The sequence below is a fragment of the Amyelois transitella genome, chromosome 5 (assembly GCF_032362555.1).
Source record: "Amyelois transitella isolate CPQ chromosome 5, ilAmyTran1.1, whole genome shotgun sequence".
Taxonomy (NCBI): domain Eukaryota; kingdom Metazoa; phylum Arthropoda; class Insecta; order Lepidoptera; family Pyralidae; genus Amyelois; species Amyelois transitella.
In genome coordinates, this window is record NC_083508.1 from 912,580 (window position 1) to 937,519 (window position 24,940).

General features: G+C 35.4%; 1 protein-coding gene across 2 annotated transcripts in view; it reads left to right on the forward strand.

Moving 5' to 3' along the window:
- The window catches only part of LOC106138973 (protein tiptop), a 291,587-nt gene that overhangs the window by 260,333 nt on the left and 6,314 nt on the right, over positions 1-24,940 (forward strand). The window contains exon 4 of one of the 2 annotated variants that reach the window (XM_013340296.2): positions 20,638-20,818. In XM_013340296.2, the coding sequence (XP_013195750.2) occupies positions 20,638-20,818 (181 nt within the window). Of the gene's footprint in view, positions 1-20,637; positions 20,819-22,446; positions 22,561-24,940 lie in introns of those variants that run through there. The other variant, XM_060954862.1, reaches the window with a different exon arrangement.

Genomic DNA, 24,940 nt, shown 5'->3' on the forward strand with positions numbered 1-24,940 from the left:
ATAAATAGCGTCCCCGCATCGCATTCTTATACTCCCTTTGTTATTTATTTATAATTAAAAGAGTTACAATGGTTTTTAATAAAAGTTTTATGAAGATGTTGTTTTTTTTATGCCGTGTGGTTCCCGGCATCAATAGAAAAAGTATAGGATCACGCCATCTCTTTTCAATAGATGTTGTAAAAAGCGACTAAGGGATAGGCTTATAAACTTGGGATTCTTCTTTGAGGCGACGGGCTAGTAACCTGTCCATTATATCATTAAGTTAAGTGTAAGCTGAACGAGGCCAATGGTTAACCTTTTTAACAGTAATTTTTGTTAACTTACAATACATTGACAAGAGAAATCAATTGAAAGTCACTTATTATTTACTAAACTTCAAAATTTTCGACTGAATTTCATACAATTTTATCCATTAAAATTTTTAAAAACAGCCTTGTAGATAAATCTACATTTCGTTGCGCAAAACTATATTTCAAACCAATCCATAGTCAATACCCACAAATATGATAATGAGTGCTATCTATACGAAGTTAATCTCTATTGCACATCAGTACCCTGGCTATAACAGTCCCCTGGCTATCACAGTCCCCTGGCTAGTGCTCTCGAGAGGCGGTATGGTAATGAAATCCGATGCCGGACTAAGATGAGTCTTAATGCATCTAAATACTATATAAAATAGGTGGGCATTTCGGACATACGGACGGAAAGGATGGTGTTTTTTTTTGCTAATCATATTTGATTTTTTTTTTATTGCGAAATAAATAACGTTTGTAATTATGGAATATTCTCTCTATATAACAGTTCCGATTGCCTATGTTTGAGAATAAACTTCCTAATGAAAATCAATTGTGGTTTAAACAATGATGATGATTCAAGCACTCATTATTAATTTTCAGTGATTGAATTAAAATTTTCAAACATTATTGTAAAAATAAAAATTTGAAAAAAGTTATATTACCGAGGAGCAATTAAATAGTTTTTACAGTTTTATGAAATACTATCTTTTTTAACGTTTAATATCTTTTTAATTTATTTCTCTGCACAAAAATAATACAAAAATATTGTAGTATCTTCGTGCTAAATTTTTTCTGTGTGAATCTCATTCAATAGGTTATTTTTATTATAAAAAGGGAGAACTTGTATGGTATTCCTATATATTATCCAAAATATAAAATCATTATATTTTTTAAGAAAAAGCATTATATGAAAAAAAAAATTTTTTTTTTCATCAATATTTTCGCTGATTCTAAACACCCGTGTGTGTAAATCCGGCATGCATCGCGTACACTCGCGTTATGGTAATAAGATTCAAACCGAATTGGACGCAGGGTGACCGCCAATGCAGTTCTGAAATATCTCTCATGTTTGTGTGTTTGTAAAATACGACTTGGAAATGAAATTGATGATTTACATGGAATAAATCTGTCGCACGACATTGAAGGTAGTTTTTGGTCGTACATACATACGTAACATTAAGAAAATTATCATCAGCAACAAAAATATTTTTGGCTTGGAAAGTAGTAAATTTTTATGGGCTTTTATAAATTTGTCTATTTTAATATTGTAGACGAATACGACCACTCCTTGTCTTTCCCATGGATTTCGTAAAAGGCGATTAGGGGATGGGCTTATAAACTTGGGATTCTCCTTTTATGCGATGGGCCTGCAACCTGTCCCTATTTAAATTTCAATTCTATCATCAAGCCAAAAAGCTGAGCTTGGCCTATCAGTCTACCCCGCAAGGGATATAGACGAGACTATATGTATAGTATAGCATCTTAAGGAAAGCGAATGAAAGGGTTCTTTCTAAATATAAATTATTATCAAATAAGTATTCCTTCTTCTTCATAGTATTTTATTTGCAGTATGTTCAAAGAAAAACTATGTCAAGTATAACAAATCGTAACTTTTTTAAGTTTCATAAATCATATGTAGGTAATCCGATCTAAATTAATTTAGCCACAAATCAACGAGACTGCCGGAAACAGCGGCTTCTGGGACAACAAACGTCTCTCGTATAATTTTATAACTCTGTTGTTGGAAATAGATTCGTCGATTTCTGTCTCCAGATGAGTTGCATATATACGAGTAATTAAAGTGTTTTAGATCTTCAAAATGTAGTAATCAATTTAATTATTTGTAAACATACATATAGTCACGTCTATATCCCTTGTGGGGATGGTATCCCAGACAGAGCCAGCAGTCTTCAAAAACTAAAAGGCAACGTTTAGCTGTTATTGAGATTCAATATTGGCAGGTTGCTAACCCATCATTAAAGAAGAATCTCAAGTTTATAAACCTATCCCTTAGTCGACTTTTACGACATCCATGGGAAAGAAGTGGTCCTATTCTTTTTTTACATAGGTGCCGGGAACCACACGGCACAGTCCTTCCTTTAGTTGATAGGAAAGCATACAAATATATGGTCATGTCTATTTCCCTTGCGGGGTAGACAGAGTCAACAGTCTTGAAAAGACTGAATGGCCACGATCAGCTATTTGGCTTAATGGTAGGTAAGCCTCTCAAGAAATTCAAAGAAAATAAATACTACTGATAATATGTTTTCAGGTAGGTTGACATGCGACATTGTAATGGGTCTAAGTGATAAGTTTCGCGATAAAGTCAGTCAGTCAAACAAGTTAAATGTTATGTAGGTATATATGTACTATACTACATAATAACATAACAATATTAGCTTCATGGAGTTTTTTTAAACTTTTGTACAAACAAAAATAGGCATTTTCAAATTACTTTTTATAAAGGGTTTATTACAAATATTTTATTTGTAATCTAATGTATAATGTAAGTCGATCTTTGTTGGAGTGTCGGCGGTTAAATTGTTAGAATACCCGGTTAAAATGCGTAAAGCGCGGAAAGGCACAGGTTCGAATCTCATCTCGGCCATGACTATTTTCGAAGTTATGAACATTAGTTTGAATACTAACTTGATCTTACGGTGAGGGAAAACGCTGCGCCTCAGAGGCTGTCAAAGCCGTATAGACGTAACTATGTGTATGTATATGTATGTGGTTGACTGTCCATCTTTGGCAGACGAAGAAAAAGTGCGCCGCCAACCCGTCGCCCGCCGAAGCCGGTCAATCGTACCCCAGTTATTACAAAATCATTTTTCATAATTGCGAGCCGACGATCAATCACGCTGTCAACGGAAGCCACTCAACCTCGCCCGTTCCTAGATTTGGTATTATTGTTATTTAGTTTTTGACGGATCACCTGGTTTTTGGGCTACCTGACCCATATTTTCACTTATCGCCGCTAACACGCGATTAGAACATGGAACACGTTCACGCGAGGAAGAATTACTTACGATTATGACGTTGTGATTTTATCTGTTAATGAATTGGTGTTAACTTATCTTTGTTTAACGAAGTGTTCTGTTTTTTTTTTCAGGTAAGTCATCATTTTTATCCACGACCGGCCGTAAGTTGTAATATGTTAATTTTAATAATTAAAAATTAATTTTATAAAACTCTATGTGAATAATGTGAACGATACAGTGAATACAATGATGTTATGATGACCCTTTAAAAAATTTGCATCTATCACTTTCCTAGAAAAATTCAATTAAAATTATACAATTGTAAATATTTCTGTAGCAAATAAATTTACTGCAATAATTTTTTTAGTTAAATAGCGATAAAGCGATATGCGAAATGCTCAATTTGAAAGTGTCCTGTCGCCCCATAGCGGGCTCTCTTGACTTGCAAAGCGTGCTTATTCTCTAAACTTGATGCTAATACGCTAGCTGCCTTCAAACGTGTCACTTACCATATAATTTAGAGGTATAAAATGCACGCTGCAACTCTTTTTATTCCGCGCCTTAGCTTTCTGCATTCGTAGGGTTAAATTAGAATTTATTTACCAAATATGTGCGAGTATATTCTCAGCCATATGAAGCTTACTTTATTTCAATAGAAGTGACTTTTCAAATAAAACCATGGTCATAAAGGTGAAGAAATATTCTAAACGACTTCTATAAGCGATCACTCCTTTCCAAAATGTTCATAAAAATTCCGGATCCTTACTTTCTAAAATGTCACAAGAACCCATTGTTTAAAAGACTTCGTTATCTAAGTCTGAATCAGAACCTCCGTCTTCAGTCTGTCCGTACACTACCTGGATTAGCTGTCCCAATAAATCGACGCAAAAAGAAACCAGAGCCCATAAATTTCAAGCGCCAACTAAAGAAATAAATATCTCAACTCGCGTTACAGCATTCGGATTCCACTCCGAGAAAATATCGCACCCGAATTCCGTAGGCTTGACGGGCGAATGGAAAAAAGCGCGAAAATCGCGCATTCCGAATTCGAATAGGCTCCGCCCACGTGCGCGCGCGCATCTTGAACGACAGGTGAATACGACGCGCCGCAGCTGCCGCGCCGGACGCTCTGATTTGCTGGTTTGTTTTTCGAACATGGAATATATTTTACAAAATATTGATACACAATGGGAGTGACAGTGCGATCCCCGCAGGTCGAAATGGAATGGTAGTTGTCTCTTTGTAGCTGTACGTTGGCGAAGACTTTTTGTTCTTCGAAATGTAGATTGAGAGGATTCTTCGCGTGCCATTCCGAGTTCAATGCCGGTGTGAATATAAACTTGTTTTTCTGGATTCACGTTGAAGGTTTGTAATGAAATATTTTGATACATACATACATACATATAATCACGTCTATATCCCTTGCAGGGTAGACAGAGCCAACAGTCTTGAAAAGACTGATAGGCCACGTTCAGCTGTTTGGCTTTATGATGGAATTGAGATTCAAATAGTGACAGGTTGCTAGCCCATCGCCTAAAAGAAGAATCCCATGTTTATAAGCCTATCCCTTAGTCGCCTCGTAAATATTTTGATCAGACGAATAAACGACTTTCTTTATCACGAAATGATAATTGTAGGTGTGTGATCAAATTTCGATTCTTGATGTATGTTGATGATTTTAACATTTTTGGAAACTTATTACATAGTTACGTTATTCGACATCGTGTAATTATCTCAAGACATACGATGAAAAAACGGATGTAACATTACAATTGTAAAAGTTATGAAATCCAAAACAAGAAACAAAGCGAACAAAAGATACAATCAACACCAATTGCAACTAATTATCCAACTATCTAGCGATCCGTAAAAACATAAAGATACATCAAGTCCGAGATGCATACACGTAAGTTTATAGTAAGTAAGAGAAAGACATATAACAATGAACAATGGGAACATAAATCAGTATAATTAGTTTTGCTTGAACGGAGCAAAATCATTGGTCAAAACGTATGGACGGCCCCGCCCCTTGAAGCGAGGACGGCGTTAGAGCAGGTACTCTCAGTATGTTGAATTGGATCAAATGTAGCGTCAGCAACGAGTGGCGCACACGCACATCAATGTCAATGTTTACAAGAAAGTTGACATACATACATATAATCACGTATTAATCCCATGCGGGGTAGACGGAGCCACCAGTCTTGACATTGCTGAGCGAAAACTGAAAGGTCACGCTAAACTGTTTAGCATAGAATTGGGATTCAATAGGCGACTTAGGGATAGGCTTATAAACTTGAGATTCTTCTTTTAGGCGATGGGCTAGCAACCTGTCACTATTGAATCTCAAATCTTTCTTTAAGCCCAATAGCTGAACGTGGCCTATTAGTCTTTTCAAGACTGTTGGCCCTGTCTACCCCGCAAGGGATATAGACGTGATTATAAGTATTACAAAGTGTTTGAACATTTCGCACGCAATGGTGATAATTTTAAAACAATCACGTCTGCTGACGCTACCACCAATGACCGCTTGGCCCATGCACTCGTAAGTACAAAGACTAATAGATGTTACTCGTGTTGTACAGACAGTAAAACAAGCACGGCATGTAGTGACCTTTCGTATCGGGAATTGATCGAATCATTCGATACATGGTATCTGTGACACTTGTGTATGTTTTCATTGCAATTGTGAATTTGTGTCTCTCGGTAATAAATCTTCTTTGAGAAAACTCTTTTGCTAAATTGAGGTAAAAAAAAAAAAACTGAATCGAAAATTCAAATTCAATTATTATGAGACATTTCAAATATCGATCTATAAAATAATTGTCATACCTTTTGGTTTCACACTGTTGGTTGACGTCAAATAAATTGAACCACACGGCACAATTTCTTTATACTATTTATGTCATGTAACTTGTTCTAATAATTCCACCCACACATTTTGTCTTCCCTTGGTATTTATTTAAATAAATGTATTTAATGTAACTTTCTCTCACTTATAACAATATAGTAAAATTACTGTATAAGAAAGTAAATAAATCTATACTAATATTATAAAGCTGAAGAGTTTGTTTGTTTGTTTGAACGCGCTAATAAATTTCAGGAACTACTTGTTTAAATTGAATATTTTTTTTGTATTGAATAAACAATTTATCGAGGAAGGCTTTAGGCTATATAAAATCACGCTGCAACTATTAGGAGCGAAGAAATAATGGAATATGTGAAAAAAACGGGGAAAATTATTAATCCTTGAGAGCTTCAATAAGGGCCAAAATAACTATTACACGCGGACGAAGTCGCGGGCACATCTAGTCTTGTATATAATTTGTGTACATAAATAAATAAAATTCAATGACATTTCGTGTAACGAGAAATGTATGTCGCTGTAAGAACAAATATTTATTTTATTATGAATCTATCAAAGTGCCGTGTGGTTCCCGGCACCAATACAAAAAAGAATAGGACCACTCCATCTCTTTCCCATGGATGTCGTAAAAGGCGACTAAGGGATAGGCTTACAAACTTGGGATTCTTTTTTAGGCGATGGGCTAGCAACCTGTCACTATTTGAATCTCAATTCTATCATTAAGCCAAATAGCTGAACGTGGCCATTCAGTCTTTTCAAGACTGTTGGCTCTGTCTACCCCGCAAGGGATATAGACGTGATGATATGTATGTATGTATGTATGTATCTATCAAATATTTAGTTAACGGACTTTGCATTAATTAATAAGTTTTCTATCGCAATGCTCTTATTGTCACCCTTAATTTGACCCACATACATACATACATATGTTCACGTCTATATCCTTTGCGGGGTAGACAGAGTCAACAGTCTTGAAAGGACTGAATAGCCACGTTCAGCTATTTGGCTTAATGATAGAATTGAGATTCAAATAGTGACAGGTTGCTAGCCCATCGTCTAAAAAAGAATCCCAAGTTTGTAAGCCTATCCCTTAGTCGCCTTTTGCGACATCCATGGGAAAGAGATGGAGTGGTCCTATTCTTTTTTGTATTGGTGCTGGGAACCACACGGCACTGTTGACCCATATTACGTAAAAGTCGTTAACAATAAACATATACCTAATAATGTATCAGACAAGATTGACGTACCCTGTTCAAGGAATACTAGACATCGTGGCATGAATGCCAACGTCTTACTTGTTACCTCTGCATTGTCAAAGACATGATATGAACGTGATATTCTTTCTAAATAAAAAGAGTATTCTACTTTTGTTTGTCTTTGAGACACTTGACATATCTTACATACATACAATCACGTCGTCCCTTGCGGGGTAGACTGAGTCAGTCTTGAAAGGCTGATAGGCCACGTTCAACTGCTTGGCTTAATGATATAATTGGGATTCATATCGTACAAGGCTATAACTTTATTTTGTTTGAAGTAACATGTAAACTGTAAGATGGATGTTATGAAAGGCGACTAAGGAATAGGTTTATAAACATGGGACTCTTCGTGTAACTGTTTGGTTAGATTTTCCAGATAGTTGGTTGATAGCCCATCGCCTACAAAATCCAAACTTTTGTTAACCATGGGCTTAGTCGCCTTATACGATATCCATGGGAAATATATGATACCACGATGAATATTGAGGCGGACTTTTCGGAAACAAAGTCTTCCAGAAAGTTAAGTGAGGCGACCAAAAGTAAGAGACGTTCAAAGAAAAGAGAGAAAGCAATACGTTTCATTTAAAAAAAATGTGATGCCATTTAGAGTTCATATTGTACCTACTTAAAAGCAGTATCTGTTTTTCAACTGATGTACTTTCCATATGATAGGCAATAAAGATTTTGAATTTAATTAATAAGGGTACCTACCTACCTAAAAAAACCCTGCGACGACGTTATCGATAAATATGAATCGATAAAGGACGAGTACCGAGCACTCGATAATCGACGCCTCGTAATTATCGCGTTAATATCATAAATATCAATCAATGTCAGGCCGAAGTTAAATTAATACCTTTATGAATACGTCATCGTATCAATCAACGGCTGATTGATTGATGGGTCGTCGTGGAACAAAATGTGGCATCCATCACTGCTTTTTGGGTTTAGGATTCTATGCTGGGTTCGTTTGCAGACTTGGAAAATAGTAGGCGGCTTTTTTTTACGTATAAAATTACCATTTGCATCAACGAATGTATGAAAATTTGTCGGAGAATCTTCAAAGAGTAAGTAGGTACTAGGTTAACTATAAGTGTATCAATTCTGTCCTTTTTTATTTCGAAAATTTCTTACTCCTTGCCTTCGGCCTTTAGTCACCTTTTACGATAATAGTGATATAATATTGACCTATATTATCCATCAAAATTATGGCTACAAATACAGGTATTCAAACTCCATAGTTTCTTTTGAAAATATACATACATATTATCACGTCTATATCCCTTACGGGATGGACAGAGCCAACATTCTTCAAAAGACTAATAGGCCAAATTCAGCTTTTTGGCTTATTGATAGAATTGAGATTCAAATAGTGACAGGTTGCTAGCCCATCGACTAAAAAAAGAATACAAAGTTTATAAGCCTATCCCTTAGTCGCCTTTTACAACATCCATGGGAAAGAGATGTAGTGGTCCTATTCTTTTATTGTTACCGGGAACCACACGGCAGTTGAAAATATATTTTATGTTTTTACAACAAAAAAAGAAAGAGCTCCATTAAAAATCAGAGTACCAAAAAAAAAATCCAAACATATTTCCGAATCAACCCTAAACCGTCGGCGGGGGATCGGGAAAAAAGATGGATTTACACGGGGCCGTATCTCCCAAACATTAGTACAAATGGACCGGCCCGTCGACTAATGAAAATGATGTCTGCCCGTCTGTCCGTTGACAAATACGGATCGCACTTGCCCGGACATGATTTGGCCCCGGATTTTTCACACATTCCCCGGCTAATCCGGGCCAGATCGACCCCTATAGGTTTGTGGGGCTCGCGTGTTTTTCTCGGCGGTGACTGGGTTAATATTTTTTTTTTAATTGTGTTCCAATTTTGTTACTTCAAGACGTATTAGTGTGGATTTTCTATGAATGGGATAAAAAGACTAAAATTCAAAATTGAAATTCGAAATTCAAAAATTTTATTCTTTATTATTGGACACTTCATATCACTTGATAAATGTCATAGGTTGACGTCAAATGAATTACTTAAAACTACGTTTACTGCCGCTTCCTAAGCGTCAGTGCAGAAGAAGCGGTAACAAACTGCACTGCAGCATTTTCTTCAGCAACGAACGTAGTAAGCGGGGATCGTGGCAAGTGGATTTTTTTTAAATATATTTTTCTATATATTTGGCCCTCGTCTTTTTCAGTGAAAGCGGTCACAAGCTGCGCATATAAATATATCAAATTCTATTAATAACTAAAAAGTCATCAAACAACCTAATTGCTTATTAATTAATTATTCATGTGATGTATTGAATGCATCTACTTATTTCTAAAAATATTCATATAATCCGTTACACAAACTTTAATCCGTTGACAAAATTACCACGTTACAGATTCGAAACCATCCTCTCGAACGCTTCCGAATTTGATGGCTCAAATTTTTTTAATGCGTCAGGTGACAAATTCTATCGTCAAATAGAGAATGAGAGATTTTACGTAAAACAGTCTGGAGTGAAAATTCATCGGTGTAGTTCTCGGCACCAATGAAAAAAGAATAGGACCACTACATCTCTTTCCCATGGATGTCGTATAAGACGACTAAAGGATAGGCTTACAAAAACTTGGGATTCTTTTTAAGGCGATGGGCTAGCAAGCTGTCACTATTTGAATCTCATTTCTATCATTAAGCCAAAAAGATGAACGTTCAGTCTTTTTAAGACTGTTGGCTCTGTCTACCCCGTATGGGATATAGACATGACTATATGTATGTAATGTAATCGAAAAGAACTTAAGGAACATATTTCAATGAAAATCTTTCTACGAAGGTTAATGTTGATTACCTTGACCCAATAAAGAGGCCAAGTGGACGATTTGTTTTCTTTTTAGTTATAATAGGTATATTGTATTTGTGCCGTGTGGTTCCCGGCACTAATAAAAAAAAAGAATAGGACCACTCCGTCACGTTTCTATAGATGTCGTAAAAGGCGGGTAAGGGATAGGCATATAAACTTGGGATTTTTCTTTTAGGCGAGTGGTACGCAACTTGTCACTATTTGAATCTTAATTCTGTCATTAAGTCAAACAGCTGAACGTGGCATTTCAGTCTTTTAAGACTGTTGGCTCTGTCTACCCCCAAGGGATATAGACGAAATTATATTAATGTATTTTCTTCATTTCGAAGTTCTTGGCCTTATTAATTCATTTTGTTCGTAGGTAATATCTTTATTACACAGCAATAAATATAGTTACAATAAATTAAAGTTATAAAAAAAGTTACTTGCAATGGCGGACTTATCCTGTGAAGGGATCTCTGCCAGTCAACCAGCTAACAATTAATTAACTTAATAATTAATTATAATAATGATTAGATAGGAACAAAACTATCGCTTCACTTAAGATTCAATTACCGTGTAAGTATACTCTTTTTGATTAAAAGTCTATTAAAGAATATGAAAATAAAAGAAAATATTGTATGTTAAATTAAGTTAAATCTACATTTTTTGCTTCAAATATTTAAAGATAAAGAATATTAAAAATTCACAAATTTGTACGATTGCAGTATAAAAAATACAATTAAGCAATAAAACTCGTGTGTATTTTATTCTTAAGTAATTGACTGATATTATTTTTAAATCAAAAATATTAACTATTACCTTTCAACAAATCTTGATAGACATGACAAAGCTCGTCACAATAAAACGGTCAATCAAATCAAACTCAACAAATAAACAACGTCGCGAAAACGAGAAAAAAATAAATATATAACTATATTGATGTAAAATTAATAAAAGTTGCCGAGCTTTTGACAAATTCCCTGCATTTGTCACGCGCCGCTCATGAAGGGTGTTCATTTTTTATATAATTACTATAATATTTTGTCTTGTCCGTTGTCGCAAAAAACAAATTGCCCGTTGACACGAAGCCGTGACAATTCTGTATTGATTGAAATCGATTTATTTATATATGGAATATTGTATATTTATATTCAAGGCTTTGAACTTGGGATTCTTCTTTTAGACTTTGTATAACAATCATCATTTTTTAATCATTAAATAATCCCGCTGAACGTGGCCGTAGCTTCTATATTTCCTCTTTTAAGTCGGTTAATTTTAAAAACTCAGTATAAATCTGTTAATACAATTAATTTTACCTATCCCATGAAACACTATTTCGTGTAAGCTTATTTATTCCTTAATTAAAAAATATACATTCAAAAAAATAAATCGTCTATTATTTCGTGTAAGCCTTCCTTCAATTCCTAATTAAAAAAAAAAAAATTTAAAAATTCTAATTCATCATGACCAAAAAAAAAAAAAAAATACCTACATACAAATACATTATCTAACACCGTAATGATTTTATGATAAACTAAAACACAGATTGCCAACATCCAAAACCAGCCAGTTCATGGTGTGACGTCGCGCGCAACAAGTTAACAAATGATCGTTGTCAGACCTCTCCATTGTGGCTGATGGGGGGCACTCGGTGTGACACAGGAGAAAAAGTCGTCCAGATATTCTCCCCTTTAGCTGGAATTATTCACTATTTCAATATACCTAAGTAATTTTTCATTTCTTTTGGTTTTAGTTTTTTATTTTTTGCTTTTTTTTCTTTAAATTTGAAGATAATTTTCAATTTTATTTTTGAAAAAAATTTACAATATATACATTGTTACAATTTACATTGGTTTAGAATGTATAATATGTTAACATGAAAATTAATTTGTTTTAGTATAATTATTATTCTCTGACCGGAGAGAAAAATTGACTTGATTTCCGATTCGCTGATATTACTTACTATATCATAAAGTTACTTACTTCTATTTTTGACCATAAATAAATTAATAAAAAGATATTGTAGACTTCAATCTTAACAAAATTTCATTTATTATTTTTATTAGGTAATATTTTGGATTATGGATTTTCTTTTTTATATTTGCGCCGGGAATCACACGGGATTAACTAACATACCTACTATATAAAAGTGTTTTATTTAAATCGTCAGGAGATAAAAGTTTGATGCATTATCAAACTTTTATCTCCTGACGATTTAAATATCGCATCGCAAGGGTTGAGAGGATAACAGTACTACCGTCAGAAACAATTACTCACTTGTTGCGCTGACGCCGCGTCGCGTTCCATTTACGGGGTTTTAAACTGTTTGATTGATTGATTGATTGAGACACACACACACACACATACAACTGCAAAATTGCAGCTGGATAGCCTTAGAGTGCTTAATTATTGGGATTAAGTCACGTAATCTGTGCCGTGTGGTTCCCGGCACCGATAGAAAAAAGAATAAGATCACTCCGGGATTCGAACCCGGGACTTCTGGTGTTACAGACAAGCGTACTACCGCTGCGCCACAGAGGCCGTTGTATATTTTATTTCGTCATTTAAAACATATCTATGTTGAGGTCAAATGCTGTATTTCTCATCAAAATAGCGCATTAACTAATTAGTTCAACAGTACTATGATTCATATTATGTCCTACATACTTATGACTATAAATTATATGATTAACAGACACAATGATTTGAGAACCGTGGCTGTTCAACCTATTTATGGATAGTTGTTTGACAGATTTGAAAGAGTCTGAAAGTGGATTAAGGATGAATGAATTACTCGTCAAATGTCTGCTCTATGCCGACGATCAGGTTATACTGGCGTCATCAGCGGAGGAGTTACAGGAGATGGTAAACTGTATGCATGAAGCTTTAAAAGAGAAAGGAATGAAAGTGAACGTAAGTAAAACTAAAACACTGGTTTTTGAAATGGAGAAAGAAATGACAGCATGTAATATTTTGATTGGAGGAGAAAAAGTTGAGCAAGTGAAAGAGTTTGTATATCTAGGATCAAAGTTTACATCAGATGGCAAGTGTGATAGTGATATTGAAAGGAGAGTGAACGCGGGGAACATGGTGAATGGAGCTTTGCATGCCTTTATGAGCAGTCAGAAACTATCCAAAAAGGCTCGACTGGCTGTGCACAGGGGCGTGTTGGTCCCGACATTAATGTATGGGAGTGAAAGTTGGGTATGGCAAAAGAAGCACGAAAGCAGAATAAATGCAGTGGAGATGAGAGCGTTAAGGAGTATGTTGGGTGTGAAATTGAGTGACCGGATAAGGAACAGCGTGATAAGGGAATGTTGTGATGTGAAAGAAGATGTAGTTACAGGAATAGAAAAGGGTATGTTGAGATGGTTCGGTCATGTGGAGAGGATGAATGAAAACAGGTTGACTAAGCAGATATACAAGGAGAGTGTGGAGGGAAAGGTCGGGGTGGGAAGACCTAGACGAACATATCTTGATCAAATTAAGGACGTCCTGGTGAAGGGTCAGGTCAAAAGTGCCCGAAACCGCCGAGCTTGCATGAAGAGAGTTATGAATGTGGATGAAGCAAAGGAAGTATGCAGGGATCGTGGCAAGTGGAAAGAGGTAGTCTCTGCCTACCCCTCCGGGAAAGAGGCGTGAGTTTATGTATGTATGTATGATTTGAGAAAAGCAATGAGAATTATTACAGGTTTTGTACAAATTGCGATTATAACTGACCATTCACTGAACAAAAAGGCGTTCAGTGGTTTTACATACATACATATAATCACGCCTATATTCCTTGCGGGGTAGACAGAGCCACCAGTCTTAAAAAGACCGAATGGCCATGCTCAGCTATGTGGCTAAATGAAAAAATTGAGATTAAATAATCATCATCAAATAGTGTCAGGTTGCCAGCCCATCGCCTAAAGAAGAATTCCAAGTTTGTAAGCCTATCCCTTAGTCGCCTTTTACGACATCCATGGGAAAGAGACGGAGTGGTTCTATTCTTTTCTAATAATTTAATTAAACTTTTTTATAATAATTTATGACGGCAGCTTTAAAAAATCGGTCGCATAATAATTTTGACGTGCAAAGACCACCTACATTTTGATGTGATTTCTAATAAAATATTCATTACTGTATGTTTATTCGGAATAATCGTATGCTAAAATTATTTAGCGTGTCAAAAATTTAGGATTTTCGACGTCAAAATTGAGCTTTTACAGTTAAAATGTGAAAAATATTTATAGGATTATGCATCGCACAGGTTTTCTGATAAAATTATGTAAAATTTATAGTTTTTCTAATGGATTATATCTCAATTTGCCAACTTTTTTTATGGGCAAGCATTTTTTTTTTAGTAATCTTTGGCGAGGATAATGTATAAAATTATTAGAAATTCCGTTTCAATTGTACGTTTAATAATTTATATTAAGCTTCTTACACATTGTGGATAGAAATCCCATGCTTGGTCTATCCAATTTTTGGGTTATCATCAGAGGTTGATTCCAGGATCCTTCCTAAGGAGTGTGCTACCAGAACAAGTACCACGATTTGTTCAATTCTTGTTTGTTTTTTTAAACACAAATAAACTGCAGTGTAGTTTGTTCCGCCGCGTCTTCTACACATGCGGTATTAGTTATAATTAGATTTAAGTGATGTGACGTCAATAAGCACCTAGCTAGCTAACCAAAAAATCCAAATAGACCCAGGACAATTTAACATTGCCGTGTGGTTCCCGGCATCAATAGATTAAAGAATATGACCACTTCATTTTTTCCCATGAATGTCGTAAATGGCGACTAAGGGATATGCTATAAACTTGGGATTCGTTTCTTAGGACTAGGCAACCTGTCACTATTTGAATCTCAATTCTATCATTAAGTAGAACAGGTGTTTTCGATTGGTATTTTTGAGACTTTTGGCTCTGTCCATCCTGCAAGGGAATTAGACGTGATTATATGTATGTATGTATGCAATTAAACATGTAGTTATGCGTAATTCTGCACGCCATCAAAGCGGCCACGACGTTTGTAAAGAGTTCACAACATAAATATAGTCACGTCTATATCCCTTACGGGGTGGACAGAGCCAATAGTCCCGAAAAGACTGAATGGCCACGTTCAGCTGCTCGGCTTAATGATGGAATTGAGATCCAAATAGTGACAGGTTGCTAGCCCATTGCCTAAAAAAAGGATCGCAATTTTATAAGCCTATCCTATCCATGGGAAAGAGATGGAGTGGTCCTATTCTTCTTTGTATTGGTGCCGGGAACCACACGGCACTTACATATTTATTGAGAAGTTTACAAATCTTCGCAAAACAATCGGCCAATTAGACATCTTCAGATTTATGCGTTCCGTACGATCGGGTGTCTGACATTTTGAGATCGATGTCGCGACATCGCGTGACATCCTCAAGGTGTTGCTTTTTTTTCATTGCAGAATGCCCTTCACATTTGTTTTGTTTATTTAATTTTTATTTGTTTAAACTTTATTGCACAAAAACAAAAATGTACAAAAGGCGGACTTAAAACCAGCTGACCAAACAGAAAAAACTTTAAGTTGGTGTTGCGATAAAGTGCACATGCATACTGACAAAATACATACATTACAAAAAAAAAAAGTTTTATTGTACAAAATACAAATGTATAGCACAATTGGCGGACTTAATGCTAGAAGCATTATCTACCAGTCAACCATTGGGTCTGACAGAGAACTTTATGTGGGGTCAAACCGAATAAATAAATATATTTTATACGAAACTATCAAAACATTGTGTTTTGTAAACATTAAATTTTGACTGCTTGCTTATTGAGATTAAAGTCATCATACATACATAAATATAATCACGTCTATATCCCTTGCGGGGTAGACAGAGCCAACAGTCTTGTAAAGACTGATAGGCCACGTTCAGCTATTTGGCTTTAAGATACGTATATACGTATATGTTTTTCAATAAACACACATTAAATCACTTTTTATTATTGGCACTGTTCACCCCGCAAGGGATTTAGACGTGATTATATGTATGTATGTTTCAATAAACTCTGTAGTAGGTACATTTCTGTTCATCTACCGCCTGCATTGACACTGTCATTGCAATCATGTGGATCAGCTGTTAGATTGATTTTAATAACTTGACGATCATTGATTGAATCAGCTCTATAGTGTTTCAATTGACGACGAATAATAATTTGTACTTATTCAATTACTGGCTTTCGCCCGCGACTTTTTTCGTTGACTGACAGGCAACGTTCAGCTGTTATGGCCTTAATGATAGAATATATACATACATATGGTCACGTCTATATCCCTTGCGGGTAGACAGAGCCAACAGTCTCGAAAAGACTGAATGGCCACGTTCAGCTATTTCGCTTAACAATAGAATGAATGAAATGAATAAAATGAAAATGAAATGATAGAATTGAGACTCAAATAGTGACAGGTCGACTATCCGATCGCCTAACAGAAGAATCCCAAGTTTATAAACATATCCCTTAGTCGACAGAAAGAATTCCAAGCATATACCGTGGTCGCCTTTTACGATATCCATGGGATAGAGATGGAGTGGTCCTATTGTTTTCTATTACTAACTGGTATTAACGGCTTATCAATTTACCCTATAACTATTCGTAAATTGTCAAAGTCTTATCAAGGACTAGGATTAGTCTAGCATCTGTTGATTGATCGTGACATATCAGCTATCGACACGATTCAGTGATAATTCGTGTGATAACGACCTGATAAGGAAGCTTTGGAAGGCACGGCTGAATGAGCACCACAAATTGTTATGGGTTTGGTACTTGTGTGTGCCGTGTGGTTCCCGGCATCGATATGCTTGTAACCTCAGATTGACATTGACAGATTATTGGCAAAATATTAATGATACCCAATTGAGAACCTACTTACAAACTTGGGCTTCTTTTTTAGGCGATGGGCTAGCAACCTGTCACTATTTGAATCTCAATTCTATCATTAAGCCAAATAGCTGAACGTGGTCATTCAGTCTTTTCAAGACTGTTGGCTCTGTCTACCCCGCAAGGGATATAGACGTGTATGTATGTATGTGTTAAGAACCAACCCTCACAAATACTCATAAATTCTTATGGTCACTTGACTTGAAAACTAGATTCTAGATTTGCAGAATGTCAACTATTGGCATTTACCAGGTTTATTGTAGACACAGAATTGTAAATAGCTTTCACCTCACCTCAATTCCTCTGGACCTTTTGACTTCACAGATTTGAAATATAGCCTAAGCATTGAGATAGGAAAACTAGAACGACGCAATATGACTCTGACTGCGCCGTGTTTGGTTATAATGTGATAAAATAAACATTATCTTTATATGGAAAAGCTTGTCGATGTTATTTCTGTTGCTTAGTTATTGTTTATGAAATGGGATCATTTGAAATTGTTACGATAGAAAGTGTTACATACATACATACATATGGTCACCTTGCGGGGTAGACAGAGCCAGCAGTCTTGAAAAGACTGAATGGCCACGTGCAGTTCAACGTAATTGTTAAATTTAATTCAATTAACTTTACGAATATATGAAACGATCTTTATTATAGTTTTAAGTAGTCATATTCATATTTATCTATACTAATTAATAAATTAATATTAATCCGGGAAAGAGGCGTGAGTTTATGTATGTATGTATGTATCTATACTAATATTATAACGCTGAAGAGTTTGTTTGTTTGTTTGAACGCGCTTATCTCAGGAACTACTGAATCGAATTGAAAAATATTTTTGCGTTGAATAGACCATTTATTGAGGAAGGCTTTAGGCTTATATATTATATAACATCACGCTGCATCTATAAGAAGCAAAGAAATAATGGAATATGTGAAAAAAAAAACGGGGAAAATTATCCATCCTTGATGGCTTCAATGATGCCCAAAATAAATTTTCCACGCGGGCAAAGTTGCGGGCACAGCTAGTTTTAATATATTGTTCATATTGTATTTTCATTTCAAATTTTTATATTGAGACATTTTATTTATTGTCATTATTGTTAGCCATAATTATTTTAAGTCAAAACGTAATTTGTCAATTTTATTCTTTTCAATATAGTAAAAGATTTCTAGCAAACTTGCGGAGTAGTTAAACAAAATAAACCAAAAAAAGAAAGAACAGAAGAGACGCAAATTACCTAATAACAACCAAAAATAAATGCACTACATAAATTTCTCAAGTTGCTGCAAATCATATCAATAAATTTAGGGGTAAAAATTATCTTTAAATTGTTAACTCCTTATTGAAAATTAAAGTACTTAGTCAGTTATCATAGAAATTATTTATTGTCGTACATTTTAAGCGAAAGTTAATGGTATAAGTAGATGGTTTGTATTGACAAATGAAATTATTTTACAAAACCTTATAAGGATTTGATACTCGTCATAAATAATGTAAACCTTCAAAACTGACCTCCATTTTGAAATGATTGATTCTTTTGATACCCCCGCCGTTAATATGGCATGAAGACATCGAGACATCATTCGCGATAAAATCGAGATGTAATTCAGCGATTTAGTTAAAATCGTCGCGACCCGATTCGTTTCGTTGGCCAACGATATCTATAATCGAATATTATGTCGATTTCACGCCGCTTTTGGAATTAACCGATTGTTTCTCGATTTTGTCCGAGTTTTTTAAAGCTGCGTCATCGTGACCGTTTCCGGTTTTAGATACAGTTAGTCGGTTAATTTTAGACGTTTGACCAAAAATAACTGTTATGTGGTGAAAATAGATTGATCATTGAACAATCGATGATTATAACATAACATAAAATCACGCCTCTTTCCCGGGGGGTAGGCAGAGACTACCTCTTTCCACTTGCCACGATCTGTGCATACTTCTTTCGCTTCATCCACATTCATAACTCTCTTCATGCAAGCTCGATGATTTTAATCTGGCTACATTATGTGTTTAGTTTGATTAAAACGAGCGGTTATGGAAACTGAAAAAAAAATGTGACAAATTTTTTGTTTGTCGACAAATCATTCTACATTCTGGCATAACGTATAATAAACGAATAATAATAAGGCTCTGTCTGTCCATTTAGGGATAAAGACATGATTCTGTCAATTAAGAATCTCAATCTAGATCACCAAACGACTCAAACGATCTACAAACACAACAGCAAAAGTAAAATTGCAAAAAAGCTGATACTCCAAAAAAAAAAATATATGAAATCGGAGATGGCCGAAAACCGTAGCGGTGTGGTCCATTTATTTCACTGCCCATTGGCTCGAAAACTGCTCTGTTGGCTAATTGATTAAAACGCAGCATGTCAATCCGGAATTGAAGATGTTGCCCGCGGGTTGCAACGCCGCACTGTTTGGCTGCACACGATTTTGATCAAAGGACGTCATCGCCATCTGTTGGTCGGGAGTCCGTTTGTGATGTTGCATGATTTTCGATTTTGCCTTTATCATTTATATTGGGTGCAGCCTGTTCATTATTTTTGATCAGGTTCGTCAGATTTTATTAATTGTCATCAGTCGGCACTCTTTTCATTGTAGAGACTTAAAACGTGACTTGTTTCAATTTTCAGAAAGTATTTTTTAGAGTGGTTACTGTCCTGGCTGATTTACTATAAAATTTTTCATTTTTGGATAATTATTTAAAAAATTTACATTAATTTGAACTTATAGATGCATGTGTATAGGGTATTTAAACAGTGGCAAGAGTTGTAGCCCATTAGTAGATAGCTACTAAATGAATACTAATGATAAGATCTATCCACACACACTGTTTAATCGAACTGTCGTATTCTTGGTATATTGTATATTTTATCAATCGATTTATAGTCGAATCGAGAATTATGTCAACAGATAACAAATTTTGAATAATTGATCCTTAGGTCGATGAGTAACGCAATAACACCAATCAATCATTAACCATGTGTTTGCGCAATGGCCGATGGCCCCGTTTCGGTGTAATTTTCCTCTTTTTATCATTCAATATCAGTCTGAATCGATTTATTATTATATTGACGATGATCGCTATAAACCGATCGCTGCTATCTTGTTTGATGTTGAAAATGTCCTAAGCAGGAAGCGTAAATTTAGGGCTGTCATTACAGTTGTTGCAAATATCGATAATTCCTCAGCACACCGTAAATAAGATGATCATTTTAAAGCAAAAGCGCTTATAGGAGTGCTTCTTCTTCTAAGATGAAGCATGTCACTCAAATTAACAATCAATAGCAGATGATTTGGAATACTCATATCCAATCCAATAAGTCCTCAAAATCAGAAGATTTCCGAAGCTACACAAGGCTCCACCCACGTTTAATGAAAAAATCCCGTTACCTTCCCGTTCCGTAAGAATTTTGTTCTAAAAATGGTCTTCTAACTTTCGATGACTTTTTCATCAAAATATCATATCATTGTCCACAGAAGAAGAGACAAGCCCTGACAGCGGAGTGAAGGAGCGAAACGAGAGGGGCGAGGACAGGGCAGAGGGGGAAGCTTCCCGGTCGGAGTCCCCCGCCTCCAGAGCCTCCCCTGCTGCTGAAGATCGAGATGACATCGAGCACAGCATACCAGCGACGCTGATCCAGGACCCTAATGCTGAAAGGTAAACATCGAACTCATCCTACTATACTTTTGACTATGATGTCACACCATTTCGAACAATGGTATTACTTGTAATAATTATGGTTAGGAGTCGCGACTCAAATTGTGCGTCGCAGACTTACAACTCTCCACTGAACCGCAAGTTTAATTATTTGTTTATTAAATAACCTTATGTACAGACAAAGTGAATGTTCTTGTAATTTAAACTTGTGAAAACGGTTTTCTTCTTCTATAAAAAAAATATATTCAAGAAATTGTCTCAATTAGTATTTTTCCATAAAATTGTATGATACAATTTTATATCACTATGTGAAGAATCAAGATAGTTGCCATGTCGGGTATGGTCACGCTAAAAGGCCTGATTAGCCTCACGTCCACTTATCTGATTCCGCTTTGTGTTTAAGCAATGATTTGAATAAGATAAACAATTAATTTGTTGACAATAAGAAGTAGATAGGAACACATTATTTGGCTAGTAATCATCATGATTATCAGGCCACAGTTGTGGAACTTTAAACCTTGCTGTAAACGAAATTATGCACTTGTCACTATGGTCTAATCTTGATTGCAGTAATTGTAAAGTATATTAAGATACGCCTAGCAGTTGTGCTAAATGAACTTTGGACAACGCCTATTTTTTGTAACTTCAACGTAAAGAGAACCTTTAAACGTTGACGCCCCTGTCTGTGTCACCAAAACAGCTAGCCTTGTTTGTCTTAGTTCAATCGTTCGTAATTTGTTTGGCTTGAAAGCCGGTATCTTATTTTTGTCTGGCAAAAAAATGTCAATCATTGTGATATTACACTTATCATATGTAATGGTAGTCGAATATTGTCCAACTGGTGTGGTTATAGTAATTCCTCAAAATGTTGTACATTATAGTTTTTTAATAGTTAAATCCTGAAATCGTTGAAAAATTACGAACTGCATTTTATTCATAATAAATTATGATTTTCAATTGACACGTTCTTACACTACGATTTTCTTTGAGAACGTCACACAAAGAACGAGCTTTTATTTCCTCTATCGCCATGTTTATCTCCGCCTTGCCTACAAATCATTTCATAATCTCTGTACAATACAGACTCGAGTATTGTATACTTGACGGCGGTGGTCCGGCCGTCATAGCGGTGTCCACTTTAACGATCCCATTGTTTTCCACCATCAGTTGTCAACGACTCTCTTGTCACCACTATCCTCCAGCCAATATTGAACTTAAAGATTAAAGTAATAATGCTCATTTTAATACCATAATGATTCAATACTAAATTGATGAAGTCGAAGAAATGAATGGACATACGATAGTGACAGTTATAGAGGATATTGCCAGTTGAAACGATCCAGAATCTCTCATATGACAGTTCATCAATTCTCGCTCTCCAACTGTGAATGACAATCCATATGACTCGTGCGTGACTATTTTTGGCCATGAAAACCAAATGATCCATCAAATTGATTGCAATGGGTAAGCAGATGATTGATAAATACGTGAATCAACTAATTTTATGATTTCTATCTGAAGCGGATACATTATATCTGATTTCGAAGTAAATAATTGATTAATCACATGTATTTTATCTATTGTAGGGCAAAGTTTTGGTAAACTCATTAATTCATAAGTCACATAACAAAGACAAAACGTTCGACTATATTAAATTCGATTTTCAGTTATAGAGCGAATTAATCGTAAACACAGTTTCAATATTTAAAATTTTTATACGAAATTTTAAAAACTGAATTATTGTAAGTACCTATGTTAATTAGTTGTATGTTACTTTTGTCTTGTTAATTAGTCTCAATTTGTCCACATAATTTATTACATTGCAAAAACGCGTAATACACATGAGCGACAATTGTTTTCATGAAGTAGGTATTTAACTTTCCAACGATTTATTGTATTTGATTAGTTTTGAGATGCTTCACTAATTGCAGTCGATATAACTATTGACTCAGGTGCCTCAAAGCATGTTCTACAGCAATAATTTCAATGAAACTTTAATTGGAACGAATTAACGGCTATACATATCTGTCATGCGTGGCATTGTCTATCAATTCAGCAGAAATTATGAGTTCAATTGACACCACGCAAATATCATTTATTCTCATATTGAATGCGTCATTTCTTAGTGAAACTATTGTTCCGGTATTATTAAAGGCATTAATTATAACGCAGACAAGATAATTAAAATCAGTTGTTTTGAGGTAAAAATTAAAATGATCCGCATTATCTAGGTGCGTCCGGTGAGGCAGGTACTACTGTTGGCGTGTGTTTATTTGCGTCTGTTGAATTAGTTTTTATAGAATTATAGTCTTTATTCTCAAGAGCATGTGCTTGTGGATTGTAAATTTTGTTTTGTTCAACATTCACGTTGGCTAGCTCTGTTGGTTCGCTGTTCCATCACTGTCAATTAGCCGCTGTGAAGCGACTTCATCAATCATAAACATTCTCTGCAGAGTAGTTCCACCCTGAGGGTCTATTGTTTAGATTTTGAATCGATGAAGGTTGAACTTTTGGTGCGCTTAAGTTCCTAATGATGGCTCACAGATTCTTTTATCTGTGATAAATATTTTGGTCAAGGTGTTTTTTTCAGATGACAGATTTTTTTCATTGTTCTCAAAACTTTCATTTATTTTATTTGCACATGGACCTTGTTTTTCTATGGGATATTTTTAAGAAACTAATAATAACTTCATATATTTAGATCATCATATTATATTATTAGATCATATTATTTGATAATTATGTATATATCTTTGAACGAGTCAGGTGTAACCAATCGACTTGGGACGAAAATACATTTTTTTATGTATATATTCGTAACGCGATAACTCTTGAACCGTCGTCGGGCTGTTTGTAGGATATGTCAATAGAAGTTTTAAGTTCGATGGGCATCAAAATCGGTTGAATAGTTTTTGAGATTTTCAAGTTATCGCGAGGTCTAAATTCGCGGCGAACGCTTAGTTTAAATTCATTTTTATAAGTAGAGGCCTACTTATTCTAAGACTAAGAAAGTCTTACAAAGATATGAATGATGAAACGTGAATATTTTTATAATAGGTACTTTTTAATTTACAACAACATACCTACCTTGTATAGTTTTAATCTGAATTTCACACTAAGTATATGAGAGTGGTATTAGCCAATCGCTAAAGTAAATGTTAGAAGTGGCTTAGGAATTAAGTACGCTACGAACTGGTATCATTTTCATGTTGTTTGAGCATGCTAACTATATTAATCCGTTTATCATCACTTATGTCATTTCTATTAGTGTTGCCTATATTTTACCGATAAATACATAATTTATTTGATAGATTTCTTGTTGTGGTGTGGTTATTATCTGCAGCATGATTTACGATGTATCAAATAAGCCGTATCTGAACCTATCACGTGTTTTGGACGATTAGCGAGGTATAGTTATTGCTTCACACATGTGTGTCTGTTTAAAAATACATACATAAGTACATATGATCACGTCTATATCCCTTGCGGGGTAGACAGAGCCAACAGTCTTGAAAAGACTGAATGGCCACGCTCAGCTATTTGGCTTAATGATAGAATTGAGATTCAAATAGTGACAGGTTGCTAGCCCATCTCTTATAAAAGAATCCCAAGTGTGTAAGCTTTTCCTTTAGTCGCCTTTTACAAAATCCATGGGAAAGAGATAGAGTGGTCCTATTCTTTTTTGTATTGGTGCCGGGAACCATACGGTGTTTAAAAATTCATGTTGTAACTGCGTAATTATTCAAAGAGTCAGGTGGCGGACACGCTACTATGTAAAACTTCGCGCACACGCCTTCCATCGTCCCAATTCCGAAGCTCAGCTCACAGAGCGGAGAAAAATTTATCGGAGCACACATTGTTTCCGACTGCATCCAAACTGTCAAATAGAACATCGATATTTTTTGTGTCTCAGGCTGGTTATTTTCTATCGCGTCAATGTTTGCGTGTTGGAAAGAGAACGCTATATACCTGTCACATAAACGCGAGTGATTGATTGACCCGCACCCGACTAATGCTTATAGGAAGCTATAAACAGCTGGCGATTTCGTTCGAAACTTCGGAAACTTTGTCCCGGGTATGATTTCGGGCTTTCGTCAAATCACCGTCGACGTTATTAGTGCC